The sequence below is a fragment of the Myodes glareolus genome, chromosome 4 (genome assembly GCF_982192425.1).
Source record: "Myodes glareolus chromosome 4, mMyoGla1.1, whole genome shotgun sequence".
In the NCBI taxonomy this organism is placed as follows: Eukaryota; Metazoa; Chordata; class Mammalia; order Rodentia; family Cricetidae; genus Myodes; species Myodes glareolus.
The window spans coordinates 39438736-39462076 of NC_142029.1; the positions used below are offsets into that span (position 1 = coordinate 39438736).

Genomic DNA, 23341 nt, shown 5'->3' on the forward strand with positions numbered 1-23341 from the left:
TCTGTTTAATTTGAAGTGCTATGTATTGAACTCTGGGCCTTCCAAATGCTAAGCAAGCTACACCCCTGGGTATTGTCTCTTTTCTTATTTGTGGAATCTCATTAGTTATAAAATTATGTGGATTTTTACCTTCAGATAGTATAACCCTTTATCTTCATTGTCAATACCTTAGTATAACCTCTCTTTATCACTACACAATAACTTCATTAGCTCCAAAAATTACTTACTAGCTCCCTGCCCCACTTGTATTTTTAAACCAGGAGACTTTCCTAGCCCTCCTTGAGTAGCCGGCAAGGTTTGAATTCCTAGACTTTCTTTCAAGGCTGTAGCTGGGCTTTCAGTTCAGCTTTGCACCGTCTCTGTCCCTCCCGCTCAAACTCACTCTCGTTACACTGGACCAAGCTGCGTTTGAGTGTAGTTATGCTAGGCTCTAGCAGCTACTTCCTTCTGGTCTAAAACATGAGTGAGTGCAGAGTATTTTGGATTACTTGAAGGTCTATGATGAAAATTTAGTGTTGGAGCTATATGGCAATCAGTAACCATGTCCCCTATGCCAGAACACTTAAAATAGTGCTGTAGATGTGGTAGGATTTAGTAGAGAAATCTTTACTAATGGAAGAGTAAAATATACTTGGTCTAGCACAAAGGAATTAGGCATATTATTCTTAAGATTTTTTTGTTAGACAATAGTGCACATTTATTAAAAAGTATCATAAACAAAATATAAATGTTTCCTGTTGTAGGAGGCCACGTTTTTGTTTCCTGGCTGCCCAGACTCCCAAAATAATCATACAGAAACTATATTATTTAAATCACTGCTTGTCCTATTAGCTCTAGCTTCTTATTGCCTAACTCTTACATATTAATTTAACCCATTTCTATTAATCTATGTATTGCCATGTAGCTGTGGCTTACCGGCTAAAGTTCTGGTGTCTGTCTCTGGCGGGGCTACATGGCTTCTTTCTGACTCCGTCCTGCTTTCTCCCAGCATTCAGTTCAGTTTTCCCCACCTAGCTCTGTTCTACCCTATCAGGCCAAGCCAGTTTCTTTATTAACCAATGGTATTCACAGCATACAGAGAGGAATCGCACATCACAAGTGTGCTAAGAAATTCTAGACACCAGCAACTGAAAGATTCCTTTCCTGTAGGACTCTTAGATACCATACCTTTAATGTTCAATGTGGATTTCCAGAAGGAGGTAAATTGTTTTTCTTAAACTCATTTGGCAGGTTAACTTCTTAAAAGACATAATATTTAATAAAACATTTAATAGAAATAATGACCTAGGACAGTTTGTTAATAGTAGTGTTGTATTCTGCAGAATACATTTGAAATATAATGCTAGCTGCATCAATCATTTCTTAAAATTATTTTTAAGAAGCTAAAGAAACATTAGACTTCCCAAGTTTGATGACCGAAATAACATATTCATCAAGATTTTATGAGAATTATTTTGTGGAAATGAATGCGTTTTAAATTTATATCCTGTTTAAACCAAAATTTTCTGTCATTTTATTTTACTCTTACACATAGTGAAAAACAAAATAAAATATCGAGCTGAAGCGTGCATTAAGATGCAGAAAACCATTCGAATGTGGCTTTGCAAAAGGAGACACAAACCACGGTAAGACGAGCAGTGTCTGCAGATGTCGGCAGCGCTGCGGTGTACGTGGTGACACAGCCGTGATGAAGAGCGCCTGGGCCCTGGTCTGTCTGCAAAGGGCTTGTTTGCTGTGTGTTGGAATCGGCGCGTGCGTTACTTTGCTTGGTGCTCCACCAAAGGTTTGAGTGGCTGGCAGAAGTGTGAGCACTGAGAGGCAGGAACGAAAGACTGAGCGAGACTGCTATTCTGGTTACTGTGTGTTTGAGTTTCTTCATGATGCCAAGTTAGATGCCATTTTGGAAGATGCTCAATAGCCTGATCGTCATTTTTGAGAATGTTCATGAAATGATCTAGTTTTGTTTGTGCATCATTTTGCTGTATGTATTTCCTTTTCATCTTATTTAAAAGCTTGTGTTACCAAGTTACTTTTTAAACTTCAAAAGTTTGAATAGCTGTTGACAACACATCTTTTCATTGAGGTGCTGCGTCCTTTGAATTTGATAATTTGAACCCTGCCTGATTTTTCAGTCTGAACATGGTTCAGACTTGGTTCATGGTTCAGTCTGAACATGGTTCAGCCCTCAATCTTATTGGCAGTCATCAATGCTGTTCATACATTTATTTGATGCTGTTCATATGTGTACTTGGTTCTTTTTATACTTAATGAGAGACCCAAACAGACTCCTAGACAACACTGCAGGCAGAAGTGACCTGCCTGTTTAGCCGCAGTGTTCACTTTCCAGTACCCACGAGAGCCCTCCTAGACCGTTAGCTGGCAGGGACCTATCTGATGATGCCTTCCTGTTGCAGCATTGATGGCCTGGTCAAGGTGGGCACACTGAAGAAACGACTTGACAAGTTCAATGAAGTCGTAAGTGCGCTGAAAGATGGGAAGCCGGAGGTGAACAGGCAGATCAAAGACCTGGAGATTTCCATTGATGCCCTGATGGCCAAAATTAAGGTGGGTCGGTTTAACCCAGCTTCCTTTCTTTTTTGTTATTGGTATTGAACTTGTATAGGAAAATATCATTATTTATTCAAGATATGAAGCATTAGCAAGTGGATACCCACATTAATCTTTTCTCAGTATCTGAAAAATTTTATATTAAAAAGACAACCTTTATGTGATTTTTATCTGTCGCAAAATACTACCCCCTAGAGAGTAACTAAAATACTAAACTTTGTTGTTCAGTTTTTACAGTCATGATTCAGATAGAGTTAATGTGAATTAATTTGTTTTATGCTTTTCTACTTTCCAAAATCAATTTTTATTCCACAGTGTTTATTTTTCATTCTGGTGGTGCTTGGGATTGAGCAAAGTACATTGAGTTTGGCCAGCACATAGTCTTCTACTGGGCTACAGAAATGAAACTGCTAAATTGTAAAAGTAGTGCATCATGGTTGAAAATGGAAAGGAAATCGCCCAACACTCTTTTATACCACCATACTAAGCATTCAGCTAATACATGTTTGTATTTCCCTTCTAATCCTACTTTGTATGCATATGTTTCTCCATCGTTCTCTGTTATAACCATGCTTGTCCTTTTGTCCCACTGCTGTTAGGTTACATGATTTGTTGTGGTTAATACATAATACATTATTATCTTCATAGTTTGCTCAGCTATCTTAAAGGTAGCAATTAATCTTCTTATTTTCAAGGGAAAGTGGGGGCGATTTTGGATTCATTTTCAATTGCTCGATTATTAATGTGACTCAAAATATTATCTATAATGTTTGTTATCGTATTTAATCTCTTTCAGTTTCCTCAATTCTAGCTTAGGTTTTTACAGGCTTTTCTTAGGGAGCACTCAGAAGACAATGCGCTTAGATTAAGCTTTTGTAGTTTCTGCAGACAAGGTAAATATTAGAGGCAGAAAGGAAGAAAAGACATGAGGAAAAGGATGAAAATGCTCCGGTAGACTTAGCTGATTTTACAGATCAGGTGGGACTGGTGTGTGAGGTTGTCATCGTCCGGCAAGTTCAGAGGTAACTTCCCAGCGCTCCTAGGCACTGACTGAATGTTATAAGTAAGGAAAACAGACTTTGGCTAAATGGGATAGTCATTCCATTTGTGAGGCTCCTCAGCTCCATCACTAGGTAAGGCTTACCCTGGGTTATGTGAAATTCTGTTTCAAAAAGAGATAGGAACATGGATTTGTTGGTAAATTTTGCCAGCTGTTTTTATGTTTCTTAGAGTTTTGTTTTTTTTTCTAATGTGGAAACCCACAAAACATTGAATTTACTGTTGTAACCAGTTTAAGGCACGTGGTTCAGACGCGCTAAGCATATCCTAAGTACATGTTTATTGTTTGACTTTTTAAGTCTACCATGATGACGAGGGATCAAATACAGAAAGAGTACGATGCGCTTGTTAAAAGCTCAGAAGACCTCCTCAGTGCCCTGCAGAAGAAGAAGCAGCAGCAGGAGGAGGCAGAGAGGCTGCGGCGCATTCAAGAGGAGATGGAGAAAGAAAGGAAGAGACGCGAAGAAGATGAAAAGCGTCGGCGGAAGGAGGAGGAGGAGAGGCGGATGTAAGGCTTTGTGTTGTTCTGACCAGAAGCCTCCAGGCTGATGGGTGTGGCTGTTCTGAAACTGTTTCCACTCATGTCAGATGATATTTATTGATTCATATTCTTTGTGACAGGGATTCAGAGTGTAGCCCAGGCTGGCCTGGAATGTAGCGCAGGCTGGCCTGGAACTCTCATCTTCCTGCTGCTACAGCCTTCTGAGTGAGCTTTATACTTACACACCAGCATCAAACAATTTTACAAATGAGTTTGAAAAAGAGTTAAGGCTCATTTTATATAGTGACATGAAGTTGTTAACTATAGATTGGATGCTTCTAATCTGCAAATCTGAAAACTGAAAACAAATCTACAGTCTCAACATTTTTTATTACATATATGTGTGAATGTATGTTTGTGCACACGCTACTTCTTTGCCGTGTGTGCATATGGAAATAAGCAACTTGTGGACTGGTTCTCTCACCCTGTGGGTTCTTGGGATTGATGGGGTCAGTCTGGTGGCGAGTGCCCTTACCTTCTAAGCCATCTCGTTCACCCTGAAGTCTTGAGTGGAAACACAACAACTTAATTTAATACAGTTCAGCTTTACTTTATTCCTGGTGGCTTTGGAGACGGTCTTTTAGCCCTGGCTGATCCTCATTTTACTACCTAAATCAGGACGTCCTCAAACTTGTGACAATCTTCTTACCAATGCCTCTTGGTGCTGTGTTTATAGGCATGAGCCAACCTGTCCAGAAAATTTTATTTTCTTTTAAAACATATTAACTGTACCTATTAGTGGGGTTCATATGATACTAACATACATGTGTAGTGTGCATTAGCAATCCACACTCCTTTTCTCTTCCTCCCTGTCTCTTCACCCTGCAAGCGCTCTTCAGCACCGCTGGAAATCAGTGTTGTGCTTTTAGGTAAAGTTCTCTTTTTCCTTAGTTTCCTCGTAAGAGAGAACACATGGTTCCCGTGTTTCCTGGCTTATTTCACTTAACATGACACCCTCCACTTCCATCCATTTTGCTGCAGATGACAGAATTATTCTTTATCCCCTGCTGTACTCCTGGGCTGATTCTCCATCCCAGTTAATTGTGGGTATAATACAGGATGGATTCTGTAACGCAGGATGCTTCTGTAAGCACGGCGTGCATCGCCCTTTTCTACGCCAGCCTCCTTTCCTCCGCCTGTGAACTCATTGTTACCAAGTTTATCCAGAAGTGCTTTACATTATGGAAAACAATGTGTTTGCTTTATTTAGAATTATTTAGCGGGGAGTTAAATTTTATGATAGTTGAACCAAGTCGATGATGCATGTGGCCTGAGACTAGCTTGGGTTCATCCTGTTCTGTGATGCCTGTTAACCTATAGCTCGTTTGTCTTCTGAAGGATTTCTCATAGTTAAAAATTTAAAGAGTTCTCTCTCCCGTTCTCAGGAAACTTGAGATGGAAGCAAAAAGAAAACAAGAAGAGGAGGAAAGGAAGAAGAGGGAAGACGATGAGAAACGGATCCAGGTGTGTGCTCACTGGACTGCATTCCTATCAGACAGAATCCACAAGTCATAAAAAAGCTGAAGCAAAACTCTGCTTTGCCAGAGTATCTGTCACTGGTTTACCCTGGGGTAGAAGGCTGATCCTGAAGGGAGTGTGAGGTGGGGCTTGGTGCTAGGGAAGGGAGTTCAAATCCAGGCTTTGTCACCAACAGAAGTGGTGACATTATATATCACCACGAATTTCTTTGTAGAGTGGGTATAAATAATAGTTTTATTAAATGAGTTGCCACATATTAAAGCTTGCAGAACAGTTCCTAGCTCGGTAATCATTAGTTTTGTTACTCTATTAAGGGGAAATTCAGATTAGCATTCTCTTAAAACATAACTTTGGGAACCAGAAAACCGTGTTATGTGAGGTAATTGAGGGTCAGGAAGACAAGGACATGTGTCCAGGTGGAGTAAGCGTGGCTTCAGGCCAGTGACCAGAAGGGACCATGAGATGTAAAGAAGAGATGTTAAGGGAGAGGGGAGGACAAGGAACAAAGTAGAAGGGAGACTCATGGGGAAAGAGGTGCAGTGGGGAAGGGGGCAGAGAGATGAGGCAGGGATGGAGAAGTCACCCCAAGTGAACTATGTATAAAAATTCCATATAGAGATCTATTACTACATAGTAATACAAGCTAATCAAAGAAAAAGAGAGTATTAATTCAGTTCGAGAGTGGGGGAGACATGGGAGGAGTTAGAAGGAGGGCCATGGGAAGGTCTGGAGGGCGGAAAGGCAAGGGGGAGGTGATGTAATAATATTTAATTAAATATATTTTTAAAATTAGAAACGTCATTTCTTAAAAAACAATTTCAGTTTCTACAGTGTTGTTTTATAACCATAGATACTTGTATGAATGAGTTAGGCTTAAGGTAGTTCTCAACTTCCAGTTTGTTTTATTTGTTTGTTTGATTGTTTTTGTTTTTAAGAAGGGGTTTCCTCTGTGTAGTCCTGGCTGTTCTGGAACTGCTCTGTAGACCAGGCTGGCCTGGAACTCACCGAGTTCTGTTTGCCTCTGCCTATCAAGTATTGGATTAAAGGCGTGTGCTACCACCACCTACCCCCCCCACTCCCACCCCCCCGGTTCCCAGCTTTTAGATTCTTGGCTGAGAAGAATTGGTCATGTTTCTCTTATCTTGCTTTCATAGTATGGACTTGTAAGTCCGTCATCAGCCCTTCATCCACTGCGTATGTGTAGTTGTTAGCGCCCAGATGCTTCTGTGGCGCTGTGATACTCATGCTGTGCTTACGGAATGTTGGAGCCACATCGTGCCTCCCTTCTTTTGGCACTGGGAAAGTGAGGCATTAATGATACTATGTGTGAGGTGGGGCGGGCAGTGCTGGGAGAGTGCGAGACTTGTGTTTAAGCCGTGTCTGTTAGCAGACATTCTGACCCAGGCCTCGAAGCTTTCCTTTCGTTTGAGGTAATAGTTTTGAGAACAAAAAGCTCTTGCTAGGTGTGGCTTTTTGTGCTGCAGGCTGAGGTGGAAGCGCAGCTGGCCCGACAGCGGGAGGAGGAGTCCCAGCAGCAGGCGGTCCTGGCGCAGGAGTGCAGGGACCGGGAGCTGGCCCTGCGCATCGCCCAGAACGAGTCTGAACTCATCAGTGACGAGGCGCAGAGTGACCTGGCGCTCCGAAGGTACTGGTACTGGGTCCGCTATGTCCTGGGCTTTCCTGGGCTTCCGGTTTTTTATGTCTGAAGAGGACTAGGAGAGAGGCGGAGGTTTTTGACATGTTCGAAGTAAAAAAGCATTTTAAAATTAGTTGGATTTGCTTTTGTATTCAAATGAATGAAACAGTTGATTTTCCATTTAGTTATTCAATGGTTAAAACATTAAACCCCAACTTTCAGTTAATGGTTGTTCTGTTAAGAACAAAACTCCACTTGATTGCTGAAATTGTTTAAGGGTATTGTATACTGGGTAGAAATTTAGCTTCTAAATACTTGTTAAATACTGACATAGAAGTTAGTAACTATAATTATAATGCAGCCCAATACATATAAAGCAGGGAGTCTTTAGTTTCCTAACATAAATATGAAACAACTCACCACATTCTTTTTTTATTAATTTATTTATTTGTTTATAAAAATTTCCACTTCCTCCCCTCCTCCCCATACCCTCCCATTCTCCCCACTCCCTCTCCTCCTCCCCCCACTCCCTCCCCTTCTTCCTCTCCAGTCCTAAGAGCAGTCAGGGTTTCCTGCCCTGTGGGAAGTTCAAGTTCCTCCCCTCTCCCTCCAGGTCTAGGAAGGAACTCACCACATTCTTAACAGTTGCAGTGAGGCGCAGTTTGCCCTCCCGTGTTTCAAAATCAGAACGATTCATTTACAAGGAGGAAAACTAATCTTGCAGAAATGTTTTGGTTCCTTAGATTCTGAGTTATGTCTAGATATTATGGTGGAGTTTGGAGCAGTGTGGAAGTTCTTAATATTTGGCACCGAGTTGCAAAAAAGTTAACATTTATCATTTAAGAATACAGAATCAGGTGTTTTTATTATTCATGTAAAAACCCAAAACAAATCGGTGAGGGGTATATGCGTTCTCCATCCGGAGAGGTGTGAATAGACAGACATAGGCAATCTTGGTTTTCCTAAGTGTCAGGGTATATTCAATTTTGACCACAAGATGGTGCTATTTGCTTGTAAAAGGAAAAGGCAGTGCTACCCAGGTGGTTAGTTTATTTAACTGCAAAGACGGGTTTTGCTCATTTGCCGTCACTAGTTTTTCCAGTATGTGGTTATTTGAAAAGCTTTGGAGTCTGAACCGAATATGAAAGTATATGAATTGTGAGTGAGCTGCCCAGGACTGTACATCAGTTAGGTATGATATAATATATGGCTTCTGCTGTACTAAACGTTTCTAAGTTACTTTTTCAGCCCAAGTTCCTGTCCAGCAACTTCTAAGTAAGATTTATTTGCACACATGAAATATGTTTTCCAATATCATTCTAATCCATTGCACTTATGATCCTTGATGCAAACTGATAACTTCAAATCACATGAAATTGTAGAGAAATTCAAATTTCTATTAACACCGAATCTCACAGCATATGAATGTCATGAATGTCTGAATTTTCCAATCTTAATATATTTGCTTTTTAATTTTTTTTTACTAATTCCATTAATTTATTGTTTCTCAATCCTTCTAATGTGTATTTTAAAAGCACATTAAAGTCACAATGATCTTATGTAGATCAAAGACAACTTGTATTTTGAAATCAATAAGTAATTAGAACACAAATTCACACAATTCAGATTTTCACAGTTCAGACCTGGTGGTGACAGTAACCAAATCATATTCTTTTTACAGACCTAATGGAGCAAGACCCCAAATGACACCGTATGTCATTTTTCCTCGTCTCTTTAATTGGGTTTATTTTGTGAGAAGTTGTTCCCTCCTTGAAATAAATTTTAAGTTCCTTCCTTTTATTAAAGACAACAAAATCATTTCCCCCCTTTTTCTTGCCCAGGGGAAGGTTTAAATGCAGCCATGGGAGCTCGGGACTGGCTCCCCTTTCTTCTGTTGTTTCCACTTTAATACCAATTTGTTTTATGTGTTGTAAATTCATTCCTCATAGAAGGTGTGGAGGAGGAAGAATAAGTGTAAGACTTAGTTTTCCGTGGATGTGATGCTTGGTCTGCTAACCCGCGGACTGGGTCTCGTCTGAGGTCTATGTGCAAGGCTTCTTTTACCATCGGTTTCCTCAATGATACTGGGAAACAGCAGGACATACCGTATTCATCTGAGGATAGTTACACAGCCTGAATTTTAGCAGGATTAAGGTAGCTGTCGACTGTCAGACTGTAGCCTCATGAGCAGGTGTGTCGTAACCAGCATGGGCTGTATCAACAGCTCCCCGGGAAATCCATGTAAGGGCAAGGACAGCCATTCATCATGAACCGTCAACTATGGTGCTGCATAGTTGCCATAGAAGGCGCTATCCGTAATCAGATGTTTCTGCTCTGAGAGCCACCATGGATACGATGGCTAGGAGAGCGAGCTGTCAGGAGACTGCCTCACGAGCTCTGATGCCACAGCTTCAACAACAGTGCTTCATCTCCTCTCGTTACACAAGGCTTGCAGCTGCATAAAAGCAGTGTATTAAAAAATAAAGATTGTACATTAAAATTATGTAGAAATATATCATTAACATTGAAAACAATTTACATGTAAAGTGTATATGTGTATGTATGCTTCACTTTTATGTGTCCGGCATACATGTTTATCTAATGTGGGTCGGAGGACAGTTCCTGTTCAGGACACCCAGCATCTCAGCAGCCACCAGGAGCACAAGCTTGCAGCACTGTTACTACCTTAGCACCAAGCAGAAACCTAGAATAGTTGGGGAGAAGCTGCTGTTTACTCTCTTCCATTAGAACAACCACTTTATCATTGTCGTGTGAGTTAAGTAAACACTGCATTGGTGTCTGAGGTGACATTGCAGACATTTGCAGGTAGCTCAGCACAGGCAGAAGTGGAAGCATCTAGATGCAGAGGCCGCTTTGGCCCAGTGAACCTCCTGTAGCTGGTGTAGAATCTGGTGTAGAATATTGGTGAGGGTCAGGGAGGAGAGTGGTTGGTAGAAGTTGTCTCCTGGTGCTGAAACTTCAGACATCTTTATATGACCAGCAGACCAAGTGATGGAGAGCTTGGAGTAGTGATCTGACTCCTTGGGAGCTGCTGTGAGGACAGCGGGGGAAGCTCTTTAAGAGAAGGCCTGGTTAAAAACAGACAGAAACTGAGGCAGGGGGACAATAGAATTGCGAATATTTTAAAAATTATACTTTTAGAAAGTTACAAAATTCTGAAAAGCTGATGCATAAGCAGAGATGGCTAGTCTATTGCCGACAGAATTTTATTAGATTACGCTTGCATAGTTTATTTTGTGGGTTTCATCCGGGCTAGTCAGCTTCCGCAGGTGGAGTTTCTTCTACTGTGCTTGCTTGGGCAACTCTCCAGAAATCCCAAGTGTTGCCAATATATACACACACACATACACATATTGAATTATATATATATTGAATTATATGTATACACACACACACACACACACACACACACAGACACACACACACACAATGCAAACCTCTGCCCCTTAATCAGAGTTCCAGCTGCTTGCCGGCATCTCGGAAACCGTACCCACAGCCCACACATCCATCTTCTTAACTTGTGATTTTTGTTTTTTTACTGAAATGTTTGTGGTTGCTTGAATTGGATGAATAGAACATATGTGAAAACGATTAATTATGAAGAGGAAAAAAAGTAAAGGACAGAGATGAAATGAAATCAAGAAGTGCTGGTTTCTTGAACCCAGTGAAACTGTCACTCTGCTTCACAGAATTAAGCACATGCTGAGGAAAGGGACAGTCTCCCGAGTAATTAAAGAAATAGCACCTCTTGCTTTCAGATGCACGTATCCTTGCAAGGTCACATCAGGCATTGCACTTAACAAGTGCTTTGTATTGATTTTCTTCTTTCCTTTTTTTAAAATATATACTTAGGTTTGGCGCTAAAGATCTCTAGACTGTTATCTGAGCACATCAACCTGGCTTACCACCATGAAGCTTTGTCAGACTAACAAAGATGCACTAAGCATCTTTGCTGCAAAACTCCTTGCACAGCATCTATATCCTGCCAAGTTTCCTGCGTGCAGTTAGAGCATGCTATTTATATTCTGCACATAAAAAATACCACCGAAGCATGGTCCTTATGAAATTTTATCTGAAAATTTTTACACAGTGTTAGAGATGTGCTCAAATAACTTTAAACTCAAAGATCTTGGCATGTTTTATGGGTAGAATTATGGGAAAGTGTGTTATTAATAGATACCTTACAAAGTAAAGAGTTACAGTATTGAAAATATTAAAACTTAATTGTATTTTCATATATTTTAAACAATTTATGTGATGTGCCTTATATATATAATTGTATTATATTATCATTTTTTTTCTTGTAGGGAACAAATGGCCAAAGAAATGTCAGAGATTTTGAGTAGGTTAGTGCAGTGTGTTTACAGAAATGAATATATACTATAAAAATCATACTTTTAAATTCCTTTTGATTATTTGGACTAGAATCTGTTGTATGAATGGCTCACTAACTTCCCATGTAACATTTCTGTATGAGAAATACCATTATAACACAGAAAAAAAAGCAGCTTTCTTCTAACCCATGTTTCTCACTGAGGACACAGCTGGTATTTTGGATGGGGCAAGTCTTCACTGGTGCGGGGTCTCACGCTCAGTCTCATCTCCCCAGGGGCTGGGAGTGCGCTCCCTCATTCGGGAGCCACATCGCCTGGCTGAGGGGGGTGTGGGGTAAGAGTGGATCTTCCACATGAGCACTAGTTCAAAACCACTGGTGTGAGTTGAATTTCTAGATAAAACCTCCTGTTACTATCTAGTTCATATTTCTTTTGGTTGTGATCCTAGCCTTTAATGACTGCACCATCTTCCAGCTTTAGTCCACAATTGTTTAAAAGTACATTTGAATCAATAATATCTTGTCAACTTTAAAGTTTCAGAATTAAAGTGATAAGTTAGTACTTTTAAGTAGGTCTTAAAAAAAACCAAGTAAATTCTATTACTGATTTAATGTTTATATAATTGTCTTTATGATAAGGTTAATCAGTTGATTATACTTTTGTTTAACTATTTTAATAATACAGAGATGGGAAAGGGAACATTTCCATGCATTGAGTTCATTTACTACTTCTAACTCCAAATACATTTTTACCAGGGTTAGTAATATGAATAAAAAGCAGTTGTTATGTTTTATACAATAAAATTTTAATCCAGTGTTATGTTCAGAATGTATCAAAGCATAATATACATGTACACACATATGTATATACTGGTGTCTTATGTATATCTGATTATCAAACTATATATTATGTAAGTTTACTTTATTTTTCAAAACAAAAGAAAACAGAAAAAATAAAATAAAAAAGAAAACAGAAAACTCATTATAATTTTCAATTACTGATAATGTAATATAATAAGATAAAACAAAACAAACAAGCAGAAAGAAATGAGCTCAAGAGAAGGCACGAAAAGGATTCTGTATTCCCAAAGACGATTTTTCAATAATGCTAGTCATATAAAGTGTCTCTATCTTGACTGTTTGCTGGGACTGTTATTCTTTCAAAGTGTAAATGTGAGAGGCTACATGCTTGCTCTCAGGTAGCTTGCCTTCATTGTCCTTTTGAAGAGGGAAGTTTTCCAGGTAGAAGATGACAGGGATGGGGTTGGGCTTTACTTGTGTGATACCCAACAGGCAGGAGTTTAGCTCCTTGGCCTTTATTTACCGTAACACCTTTGTTCCTTCTTTTTATGTTTTGAAATCTGATTTGTTTAACCTCTTTCTTTGTTACATTGAGCTTAAAATAAATCGCGAAGGTTGATTCTGAGTGCCTGCCTCTTGGTCAGTGTATTTCTTGTTTATGTATGTAAAATTTATGATTACAGAGGTCCTGCTGTACAAGCTACCAAGGCAGCTGCTGGCACCAAGAAGCATGATCTCAGTAAATGGAAGTATGCAGAGCTCCGTGATACAATCAATACTTCTTGTGGTAAGTGCATAGAGAAGGTGAAGAAGAGGGGCCCAATACCAATGCTAGTAAGAGAAATACCTAGGTTTGGGGTGGGTGCATGTATGTGTGCATGTGTGCACATATGCGCGTGTCTGCATACATGTGTGTGTGTGTGTGTGTGTGTGTGTGTGTGTGTGTGTACAAAGTCCCCAAGCCCATATATTTGTTATTCTTTGTTCCCTTGAAAATGACGACATAATTTAGTCACGAAATGGAAAGAGAGATATGTATTCTTGTTCCCTTCCTCTTGCTGTGATAAAAGGCCAAAAAGGACACCAGGGGGAAAGGGTCTATTGTAGCTCATCGTTCCTGGCCACAGGCTCTCGGGATGCAGGACAAGGAGGCTAGAGCAGCTGGTCACATCACAGCCACCACCAAGAGCAGAAAGAATAGAGTCACACGTTGTACTTACCTTGCCTGTCCACTCTTCCTTAGTCCTGGTCTCACACAGGGAATGTGGCTGACCATGGTACGCTGTACCTTCTCACTTCAGTTAGCACAGTCAGGACAGTCTCCCACAGATGTCCACAGGTGGGCTAGCCTGATCTAGACAGTGCCTCACTGAGACTCCTTCCCACGGAATTCTACATCACCTTTGGTTGACAATTAAAACGAACCATCCAGCATGATTACTAAATTAGATACATTTTGCTCATTCCTTACATAGGTCATAGAAAAGGAAACAAATACAAATTATGACTTGGGCTATATTAATGACGAGTTCTTCTAATGCTAATCTTAAGAGTTAAATGGTTGGATATCTGGGTTGGATATCTTCTATGACTCCAGAGTAATAAATAGCAATGTATGAGAGACAGCATCCAGAGCCTCCCACAGTTAGGGTCTTGTTTAAACCAGTGTTTACAGTCAGGACACTGCCTAGTGATGGAAGGACCGAGCTGCAGAGTTCTTGCTATGCTCTCGTCCTCGCTGAGTACAGCATCCTGTGTGACAAATGTGCTGCCTTTGACTCTTGCTTGTACTTGAGCAAAACCTTGATTCAATTTCTTCTTCATATAAAAATTACCTATTTAGTCTAGAGTTCTTGAGTTGAGCAGATGATATAGGATAATAATATTATGTGAGTAATAATCTATAATTGTGAAAGACTGTGAAATGCTCACCTTTAGCTTACTTTTCATCCTGTACTTTATGCTAAAATCCCATACATCTCTTTATGCTATGGAATAATTATTTCAGATGAATAATTTAGGGCGTTAATTTTTTCTTCCTATGTGATCAATAGACATCGAGCTCCTGGCCGCGTGCAGAGAAGAATTTCACAGGCGACTGAAAGTGTATCACGCTTGGAAATCCAAGAACAAGAAGCGAAACACGGAAACAGAGCAGCGCGCTCCCAAGTCTGTTACTGATTACGGTAAAAGCAAATCTGTACTTTTCAGTGTTCCAAGTTGATTATATAGCAATGTGTGTAGCTATACATAATTTTTTGGGTAAAATAGTCAACATAAATTTCTCATATTGTGATCTAGTGAACATGATTACCTGTCTTATAAGAAGTTATACAATACTAAGTACATAGTTCCACATATAAACACATACAGATACATTTGTATGTTGTGAGGAAGGCTGATGACATGTTGGGTCCAGTGCTGTTCTCAGCATTGCAAAACCCAAACACAAATAAAAACGGTTACATGTGAAAATGTCAAGGTTACTGTGATCAGCTTACTCTGGATGCTCATGAGTTCACCTATGAAAATTAGCATTTGAATGTTAATAACATTTTAATGTCTTATTTTTATTTTCTAAAATTTATTTTGAATCTCGCTTGGTTTTTAGAGTAGTTCCTCAAATAATGAAATATACTTGTATTTTTAATATGGAGGTATATATCCCTACTGGTGCCTTCATAGAATAAAAGCCTAGGAAAGGAAGGAATTGGTTGTTGTTTCTCTAACACCATGCTGATTGTCCTATTTAAAAAATGTTCAGTGCAGATTTTATTTATAATACTGAGAGTTCGCCTGGATGCAGGAACCCAGTGTTCACTTGAGCCAGAAAGTGGGGCGGGGCAGCCTCACCAGAGCTCAGCAGGCTGTCACAGTGACTCAGAGGACCTGTAATAGGAGCTTCAGTTTTTTTTAAAAAAAATTTTGTGTTTATCTTGTATATGGGTGTTTTCTCTGGATGTATGTGTGTGCACCACAGGTGTATAGGCCAGAAGGCATTGGATTCCCTGGAACTGGAGTTACAGATGGCTGCTGGTTGCTCTGTGTAGGCTGGGTATTGAACCTGGGGCTGCTCAAAGAGCCGCCAGTGTTTTTAACCACTGAGCCATCTCTTCAGTGCCGGATTTTTAAAATTTAAGGCAGTAACTAATTTCATTTGTCACCTTGGCACTTTTATACCATCATAGTTGTTCTTAATTCAGATTAGCATCAAAGTCAACACTTGACCATGTGGCTTTAGCAATGTTTTGAGTTTGAGTTCTTGGGGATAGTTTTAAATTCTTACTACTTTCCAAGGAAATAAACACAATATTTAGCAAAATTCAATTAACTGGTAGGGCCTCAGTGTTTCTCAGTTCTTGCAAGGAGTTATTGAGGTCACTATTGCTTATAAGGGAGACAGTGCTGGTGATTGTTTGGGGTGGTTTTTGGCAAATCTTAATAGCATGAGGGTGTGGGGATCATCTGTAGCTTAGATATTGTAAATTTGGAAAGGCGGAAGCCCCAGTGAGTACTGAGTTCAACAATCTTCTTCAGTGTTTTCTCTGTGTATTGAAAATGACCACATGGCTCTGTGACCTGTTCTTGTTTATGTATTAAGATTTTGCTGCAGAACTTGTTTGTTTTGTATATAAAAAAGCCACCCCCTAAGAAAACAATGGGCTCTTCCTTTAGCTCTCCTATCCTTCGCGGCAAATGTTTTATGATTTCCTTTACCTTGCCAGATTTTCATTGTCTGGTAAAATGTACACATCTGAGTCTGAGCACCACAAAGGAAGGGGGTTTGCTAATACTCCATGGAGTTTTGAATTGAACTTTGATGCTTTTCTTTTTTTTTTAAATTTACTTTTGTTCCCAAATGAAGCAAATAGCATTTTGCTGCTGTAAGCATCAGGTTAGCGAAATTTCTTAGGAGTCCTATCCAGGAGTAAAAACAAACTTAAGAATTTTATGTTAAATACAACCAATATATTAACATTCAGAAAAATTAATTATAAGCTATTTTCAGAACAAAAATCTACTTCTGCCTTTAAAGTATTTGCCTTGCCCTGCCTCCTTGATGCCTGCCTCCATCAGTCTGATGGAGGAATGTGCTGGAAGGGGCGGGAGGCACCCAGATGCTTCATAGGCTAATGAAGAAATTTCTGTGTGGTGTGGTCTTTATATTTAGAAGTATTGGATTCATTTGAAAATATGAAGTGAGGACACTTTATAATTCCCCAAAACAAGACTTGTTGTCACTGAGTACAAGAGTAATAGGTTGATAAACTATGAAGTTTCTGCAGCAGTGAATAAGGAGCTCTAGTCCCTTTCCCTGGGCTGACTGAGCACGCTCTCATCTCATTCATCACACGAAGAGATTTTTGTAAATAATTTTGGATAGTGCAAATCACTCAGTGGATATTTATAGTTTCTTCATACCATGATTTTGGGAATCAGTTAATCCAAGTTTCTAAAATAAAAATGGCACAAGTTTAAGATTTAAGGAATCTGAAGAAATTAGAATATCTTGACTGTCTAAAAACAGTAGCACTTATTATCATGAGTTAGGTTTTTGTGTTCCAAGTATAAATGAAGTATAATGTTTCAGTTTTGGTACTTTTCCTGTGCCTAAATCAGAATTTCCTAAAATATAATTAAAGTACCTTTCCTCCCTCTCTCCCTCCCTCCCTCCCTCCCTTCCTTCCTTTCTTCTATGCTTTCTAAAACCATTTTTAAAATCAAAACACCATGTACTTAAAGACAAGTCTTTGAGCTCTTTGCTACAGACAGAATATTTGCATGCTGGTCACCACCTCAATTGACTGGACAGATTTATAAGTCAGAAAAATGCTCATTTAGCAACATTGGCGTTGTTATCTTCTCTTCAACATACAATATTTGTTCACAGATTTTGCGCCATTTTTGAACAGTTCACGTAAGTCAAGGGTGGTGCCTCTGAGCTAACTGGAAGAGGGGCTAAACTCCTTTATAGCGTACTGACTTTCTGCCAAACAACATTTTGCTCATAGCATACTAACTTTCTGCCAAACACCGTTTTGCTACGTTGTAAGTGGAGTTGCCGTATATTAAAGACACCTGTCTACATTAAGATATATCTTAACTCGAGATATGCTGCATTTTTCTCAGATCAATCCAAAACATGTATGCAGAACAACTATTGAATATACGATGGTATCATCTGCAAAATTTCATGCATTTAAAACTGGGTGTGTACGCTTCTTACTGTAGCGAAACGCTGTCTTCCCTTCCCAGCTGACCTTCTTGGGAAAAAAAAAGAAACAACTCTTAGGTGCTGGTTGCAGATGCTGCGCTGTGATGGTACCTGTGTTTCTGTCCAAGGAGATTTGAGTTCTGTGTAGTAATATGCATAAATTTAATAATGACACCTGCTATCAGGAAGAGGGAGATAACTTCCTGAGATGCCCATTTCCTTCCACATAGAACCTGTGGGTCACCTTGGCCTGTAAGTTCCTAGAGTTGAGAAATTCTATTCATTTGCCAGCTGGTTGGGCCTGGTTTTTCTAAGTGCTTCTCATAATTTATATTTTTGTTTCGTTGTTCAAGGCATTGTCTCACTGTGTAGCTCTCCCAGACTGGCTTCAGCCCTCCAGGGCCAGGGCTCATTTCTTTCCCTCTGACTTTTAAAGTGAACATGGTCGGAGGAAAGCAAGCTGTTGAGAATATTAGTTTCAAGATTTTAATGTTTGATCATTTTAACTTGGTGGAAGTTCTTCGCTCTTTTCAACGAAATTTAAGTCTCATATTACTAGAAAAGGCTACCACAAAGTTTACCTTTATAATTGTACTCAGGGTATTAACTTCGAGAGGCAGTTATTTTAGAAAACAGTGAATGGACTGTCAATGTGCTAGTAAATTTCCAGTCACTCATTCACTACCCAGAAAGGTTGGTGTTTTCAAATTATTTATTTAATTTTTGAGGTGGGGTGTCCCTCTGTCACCCTGGCTGTCCTGAAGCCAGCACTTTTAAACTTCAGGTATGATCACTGAGTTACCAATTACGATGGACGGAACAGAAACAAGAAAAACAAACCCAATCTCCATTTCTATGCTGAAGGCCGTGCGGGCCCTATTGTCTCTAACAAAACTGGCCCCTCATTCTTTCGCAGGTGTGTGCGGCTTCCTCACGTACTTTCTTTGCTTTCTCTGACTTGCACCTAACTAAATCTAACTTTTCATAAGCTGTTGCTGTTTCTCGGGGCAAAATCTAGAGCAGGAATATTTTCATTCTTTTGGTGTTTTTGCAAGTTCTTAGAAAAGCCACATGGCTGTGTGTGGCTTTTCTGTGTTGTGGACTCTCTTTGATCTTCACGTTGAGGTCTTAGAGCTGCAGTGAATTGTTGCTCTACTTTCAAAGCTAAAATATAAAGCCTATGAAAGCTTTGTGTAATTCGTCAGAATTCTGCTGCTCAGGATGTAAACCTTCGCTCTGGGAATGTGTTTACACTCGCACGTTAAATAAAAGCCCAGTGTGAACGGAGCAAGGGTCAGGATTAGTAAAAAGGGAGTTCTTCCTTTCTATCGGCAAGAAAACCTGTATAGGATACACTTTCCGCTGTTTCAGTGGGCTTTTTTGCCAAGAAAAATCTCATTCAAAGTAAATATTTTTGAGGAAAGGGTCATGCTTGCTGTTATAAGTAGGTTTTGGGGGGAGCATGTTTCTCTAAATGCTGTTATCTGTGCTACTTTTGGTTTTTAAAAGCCCAAAGTGGGAAAAAGAAAAAAAAAATTGAATGGGTTTCTCCTTTTGAGGAAAATATAATTAAATGAACAAATCTAATTTTAAAATTACTATTTACTTAATTTTAAGTTGTCAAATATAAGTTATTCAGCTTTAAATTGAAATCCTATTGAAAAAAAACAGTACTAGACTGCTTGCCTGCTATGTGAATTAATTTGGGGTTATTAATAAGTCATTTGTGGTAACCTGGCAAGGGTTTTGTTGCTAGTGGTGGAGGTGGTAGTGGTGGTGGTGGTGGCGGTGGCAACACCTGTGTATGTGTGTGTGTGTTTGTGTGTGTATGTATGTACCATACTTTTGTGTGTGCACAATGCTTTTGCATGTGTACTGTGTGTGTGCACAATGATGAAGGGTGTGTAACATGTATGAGCATCGCTTAAGTGTGTGTATGTATACCATGCATATACATAATGTGTAAATGTGTGTGTACCATGCATATGCAGAATCCTTGAGTATGTGTATGTATACCATTCATGTACATAATGCCTAAATGTGTGTGTGTGTGCTATGTGTGCATAATGCTTGAGGGTGTATGTCTATGTACCATGCATGTGCATAATACTTGAGTACGTGTGTACTGTGCACTGCCCATGCCTGGCTATGTGTGTATATATACCATGTGTGTACATGTGCACAATAATTAAGTATGTGTGTGTGCACTGTGCATAGGCACATGCTTGGGTGTGTCTATGAATATGTGCACATTCATAGTGCCAAGAAACGTCTTTGGGCAAAGACAAGTCTAAGAAATCCCACTCTGAATGTGAGTCACGAATAGGCAGCTAATGCTGGCATTTTAAATGTACTTACTAGTGGGAACCTCTGTTCTCCCCTCCCCCCCTTTAACTTGGTGTATTTTAGGAATGATGTCTGTTTTCTTTTCCCACGGCGGCTGGTGTAACATTGCCTGTTCTGTGTAATAGCTCAGCAGAACCCTGCAGCTCAGCTTCCTGCCAGGCAGCAGGAGCTTGAGATGAACCGACAGCAGCGTTTCTTCCGCATCCCATTCATCCGCCCTGCTGACCAGTACAAAGATCCTCAGAGCAAGAAAAAGGGCTGGTGGTATGCCCATTTTGACGGACCCTGGATTGCTCGGCAGATGGAACTCCACCCTGACAAGCCACCCATCCTTCTTGTAGCTGGTGTGTATAAATTCACAGGAGAAAAAAAATCAAACAAAAAAGGATTGCAAAGCCTTGGATGAAACATTCTAATATATAATGCAATGTAAATAAGTCAGTCACTGCATTTCAGAGTTGAATGACGGAGCTTTGCAATTCAGTTCCATTTCCAGGTGGCGGAAAATTGACTAACTGATTTACAAAGCAAAATTGTTTATATACCTGTTTAGAGAACATAAAAATATGTCCTAAGAAACCTATCATTGGTGTTTAATTCTGTCTGTGGTTTTGTACTAGCCCTGAGGGCACACAGGATTCCTATTAACCCTGATGACTTCTTTGATCTATGGTAGGGTTTAAAAATTTTGAGAATCCTTCGTGGGGGCAAATTTAGGTGATTTCTGGAGAACTTAATACGATTTCCATCTTAGAGAAATAGTTACAGGTTCTCAAAGCTGTGAGACTTGTTGGGCGTTCCCAGAATAGCACGCAGGAAAGTGCGGAGAGATGGTAATTTTGTGACGTCTCCGGTCTGCAGGCAAGGACGACATGGAGATGTGCGAGCTGAATCTCGAGGAGACGGGGCTGACTCGGAAGCGTGGTGCCGAGATCCTGCCCAGGCAGTTCGAAGAGATCTGGGAGCGCTGCGGAGGCATCCAGTACCTTCAGAGCGCCATCGAGAGCAGGCAGGCCCGGCCCACCTATGCCACGGCCATGCTGCAGAACCTGCTCAAGTAGGGTGCAGGCCTCCAGCCTGACCTGGCCAGCTCGGGCAGGGCAGGGAGGCGAGCAGAAGGCTCACCATTTCCTTGCTCCTGGTAGAATGCCTTATGCAAAGTGAACAGATTTTATTAATCATGCGTTTTATTAATTTGTTCAAGGTTAATTAAGGTTGAAGTAGTGGATTAAGGACCTAAAAACAGAATAGTCCTGGTCCCAGCAGTGATACCCCTCCCCTTGTTCTGATGCTTTCAGCCCCCTGAGAGAGTCTGTCCTTCTCAAGGTCTGCACGCTGACTACCTTAAGTCCACGGTGACTATTCTCAAGGACAAGAGCTTTTTTTTTTTTAATTTCAAAGTATTTTATTTTCTTTTTAAAGGATGGCACAGTGCCTTTATAACCGGGATAATGGAATCTTAGCTTATTTGGAGCAAGAATTAAGGTACTTAAAATGATTAAGGAACAGATTATTTTTTTGATCTAAAAAGCTGTATTTTGTCTGCCTTTTCAGAAATCCATAAAAATGGATTTACTCCTTTTTGTAGTGTGGTTAGGCTTGATGAAGCCCAAGTTCTGGGATTCTGGAAAGAGCCTTAATGTATAGGAGGTATTATGTGCAGAAGAGGTAGGTGCTGGGCATATACGGATGGACACAGGGCGCTTTTCTACTGAGCTCTGTTACCCCTGTAATCTCCTCTCCCTAATACATGGTTGAGTAAAGAAAATTCAGATCACTCGGATGGCTGGAAGTTTTGATGTAGCCTTGTTTCCTCTTAGAAGGAACGCGGGGTTGAGGTGGTGCTGTCACTTCACTGGACTGAATTCAAATCCTTCCTCTCTTCATCGCAATTGTGATTTCTCAGTTTAAACCTTGTCCACGTTATTTCATGTGATTTAAGCTGGTGTGCTGCTTCAGACGTCTCTCTTGCCCCCTTCCCAGAAAATCTGTTTTGGTTTTGGAAATGCGGTCGTTGTAGAGCCGTTCTGTAAACTTCGTAACTCGGGCTCTCTTGTGCTTAGGCCGAGCTTGTTCCTGCTGCAGGTGGTTTTTGAAGCACTCCTTCTGTGTGCCCTTATCCCGGTCAGGCGTCGGCTGCTGGAGCTGATGTTTAGGACTTTGCTATTAGGACCTTAGAGACAAAACTACATCAAGGAGTTACGGTGACGCCCAGAGGAGTCTTCGTTTGTATTCTAGAATAAAAGTAGGAAGCAAAATGATTCTCTTCACTCCCTTTGTTTTTAAACACCCTAACCTTTGAAATTTTAGGGTTTTTTCCCCCTTAGACAGATACCTCAGTTAAGAAATCTTTGCCAGCTGGTGAGATTAACGTTTAGAAGCCGCAGAGTCTACTGGCACAGTTGCTCCTCTCAGAATGCTTTAGTACGGAAGTACTTATTTATTATGATACAGTGGGAGTGATGGTTTTGTGATAAGGAAATGAAATGGCCCCACCAATGCTAACAATTGAAAATGTTTGTCTTCCTGCTTACACTCACCTGCTGTCCGGTCGTTTGGTGATTGGTGGCAGAAGGAGTAGTTATTGAAATAAACAACCTGTTGTTTCTCTTTCATCTCTCTCCTTTGATTGGTGTCTTCATTTGTGAAAGATCGAACATAAGCTTTATTTCCTAATTATCAATAAATATAGTCCTTGAAAAAAAATCTAGGGGCCTAATTGTTAGTCACTTGTCTGCTCAGCACTATTTTCTGAAGGACTTTTATGTGTGTTCTGGATCCATGCATAAGCAATAGATGAAAAATTAATCAAAAAGTGGAAATTATTTAATTTAAAGACTTTATAGGAAATATAGGACAGCAAAGCATCTTTGAAAGTCTTTGTGTGTGTGGTTTTTGACTTTGATAATTCTACAGTTAATTGTCAAACCACTTTCTTCCTAATTATGTCACCCAGATTTCCTACAATTTATCTGTTTCAAGTAGTCCCCTGAGTTAATTTTGTCAAGAAGGAGAACTGCCCCAATTCGGGCAGGCCGTGAGCTTTCCACATGTCACAGCATAGTACTTAGATGCTTCCAGGAAAACCTTAGGACATCATTTTTGGGGACACAGCACAAACAGTGTTCTTCAAGACACTGACCCAGCGTCTCATCTGTGTTTTGTGGATTCAGATCCACAAAGGCTGTGCGAGAACTGAGGGTGTCCACAACCTTTTAAAATTATAACTTTAAACCAATACACTAAACACAAAGAACTAATTTCTCTAATGCTTTTCAGTTCTAGTTTCTTCCAGTGTGTGTACATTTTAATAGACTGTACAGCATCGACGGCAGGTGTTTT

General features: G+C 40.0%; 1 protein-coding gene across 6 annotated transcripts in view; it reads left to right on the forward strand.

Moving 5' to 3' along the window:
* The window catches only part of Myo6 (myosin VI), a 146161-nt gene extending 123547 nt beyond the window's left edge, over window positions 1–22614 (forward strand). For 2 of the 6 annotated variants that reach the window (XM_048435729.3, XM_085689452.2), the window contains exons 24-36: window positions 1535–1625; window positions 2415–2565; window positions 3927–4135; window positions 5554–5632; window positions 7132–7292; window positions 8532–8558; window positions 8965–8994; window positions 11612–11650; window positions 13122–13225; window positions 14493–14624; window positions 17330–17356; window positions 20125–20343; window positions 20861–22614. In XM_048435729.3, the coding sequence (XP_048291686.3) occupies window positions 1535–1625; window positions 2415–2565; window positions 3927–4135; window positions 5554–5632; window positions 7132–7292; window positions 8532–8558; window positions 8965–8994; window positions 11612–11650; window positions 13122–13225; window positions 14493–14624; window positions 17330–17356; window positions 20125–20343; window positions 20861–21060 (1469 nt within the window). In that variant the 3' untranslated portion in view covers window positions 21061–22614. The remainder of the gene's footprint in view (window positions 1–1534; window positions 1626–2414; window positions 2566–3926; window positions 4136–5553; window positions 5633–7131; window positions 7293–8531; window positions 8559–8964; window positions 8995–11611; window positions 11651–13121; window positions 13226–14492; window positions 14625–17329; window positions 17357–20124; window positions 20344–20860) is intronic. The other 4 variants (XM_048435730.3, XM_048435731.3, XM_048435732.3 and 1 more) reach the window with 4 other exon arrangements.
* The last annotated feature ends 727 nt before the right edge of the window (window positions 22615–23341 follow it).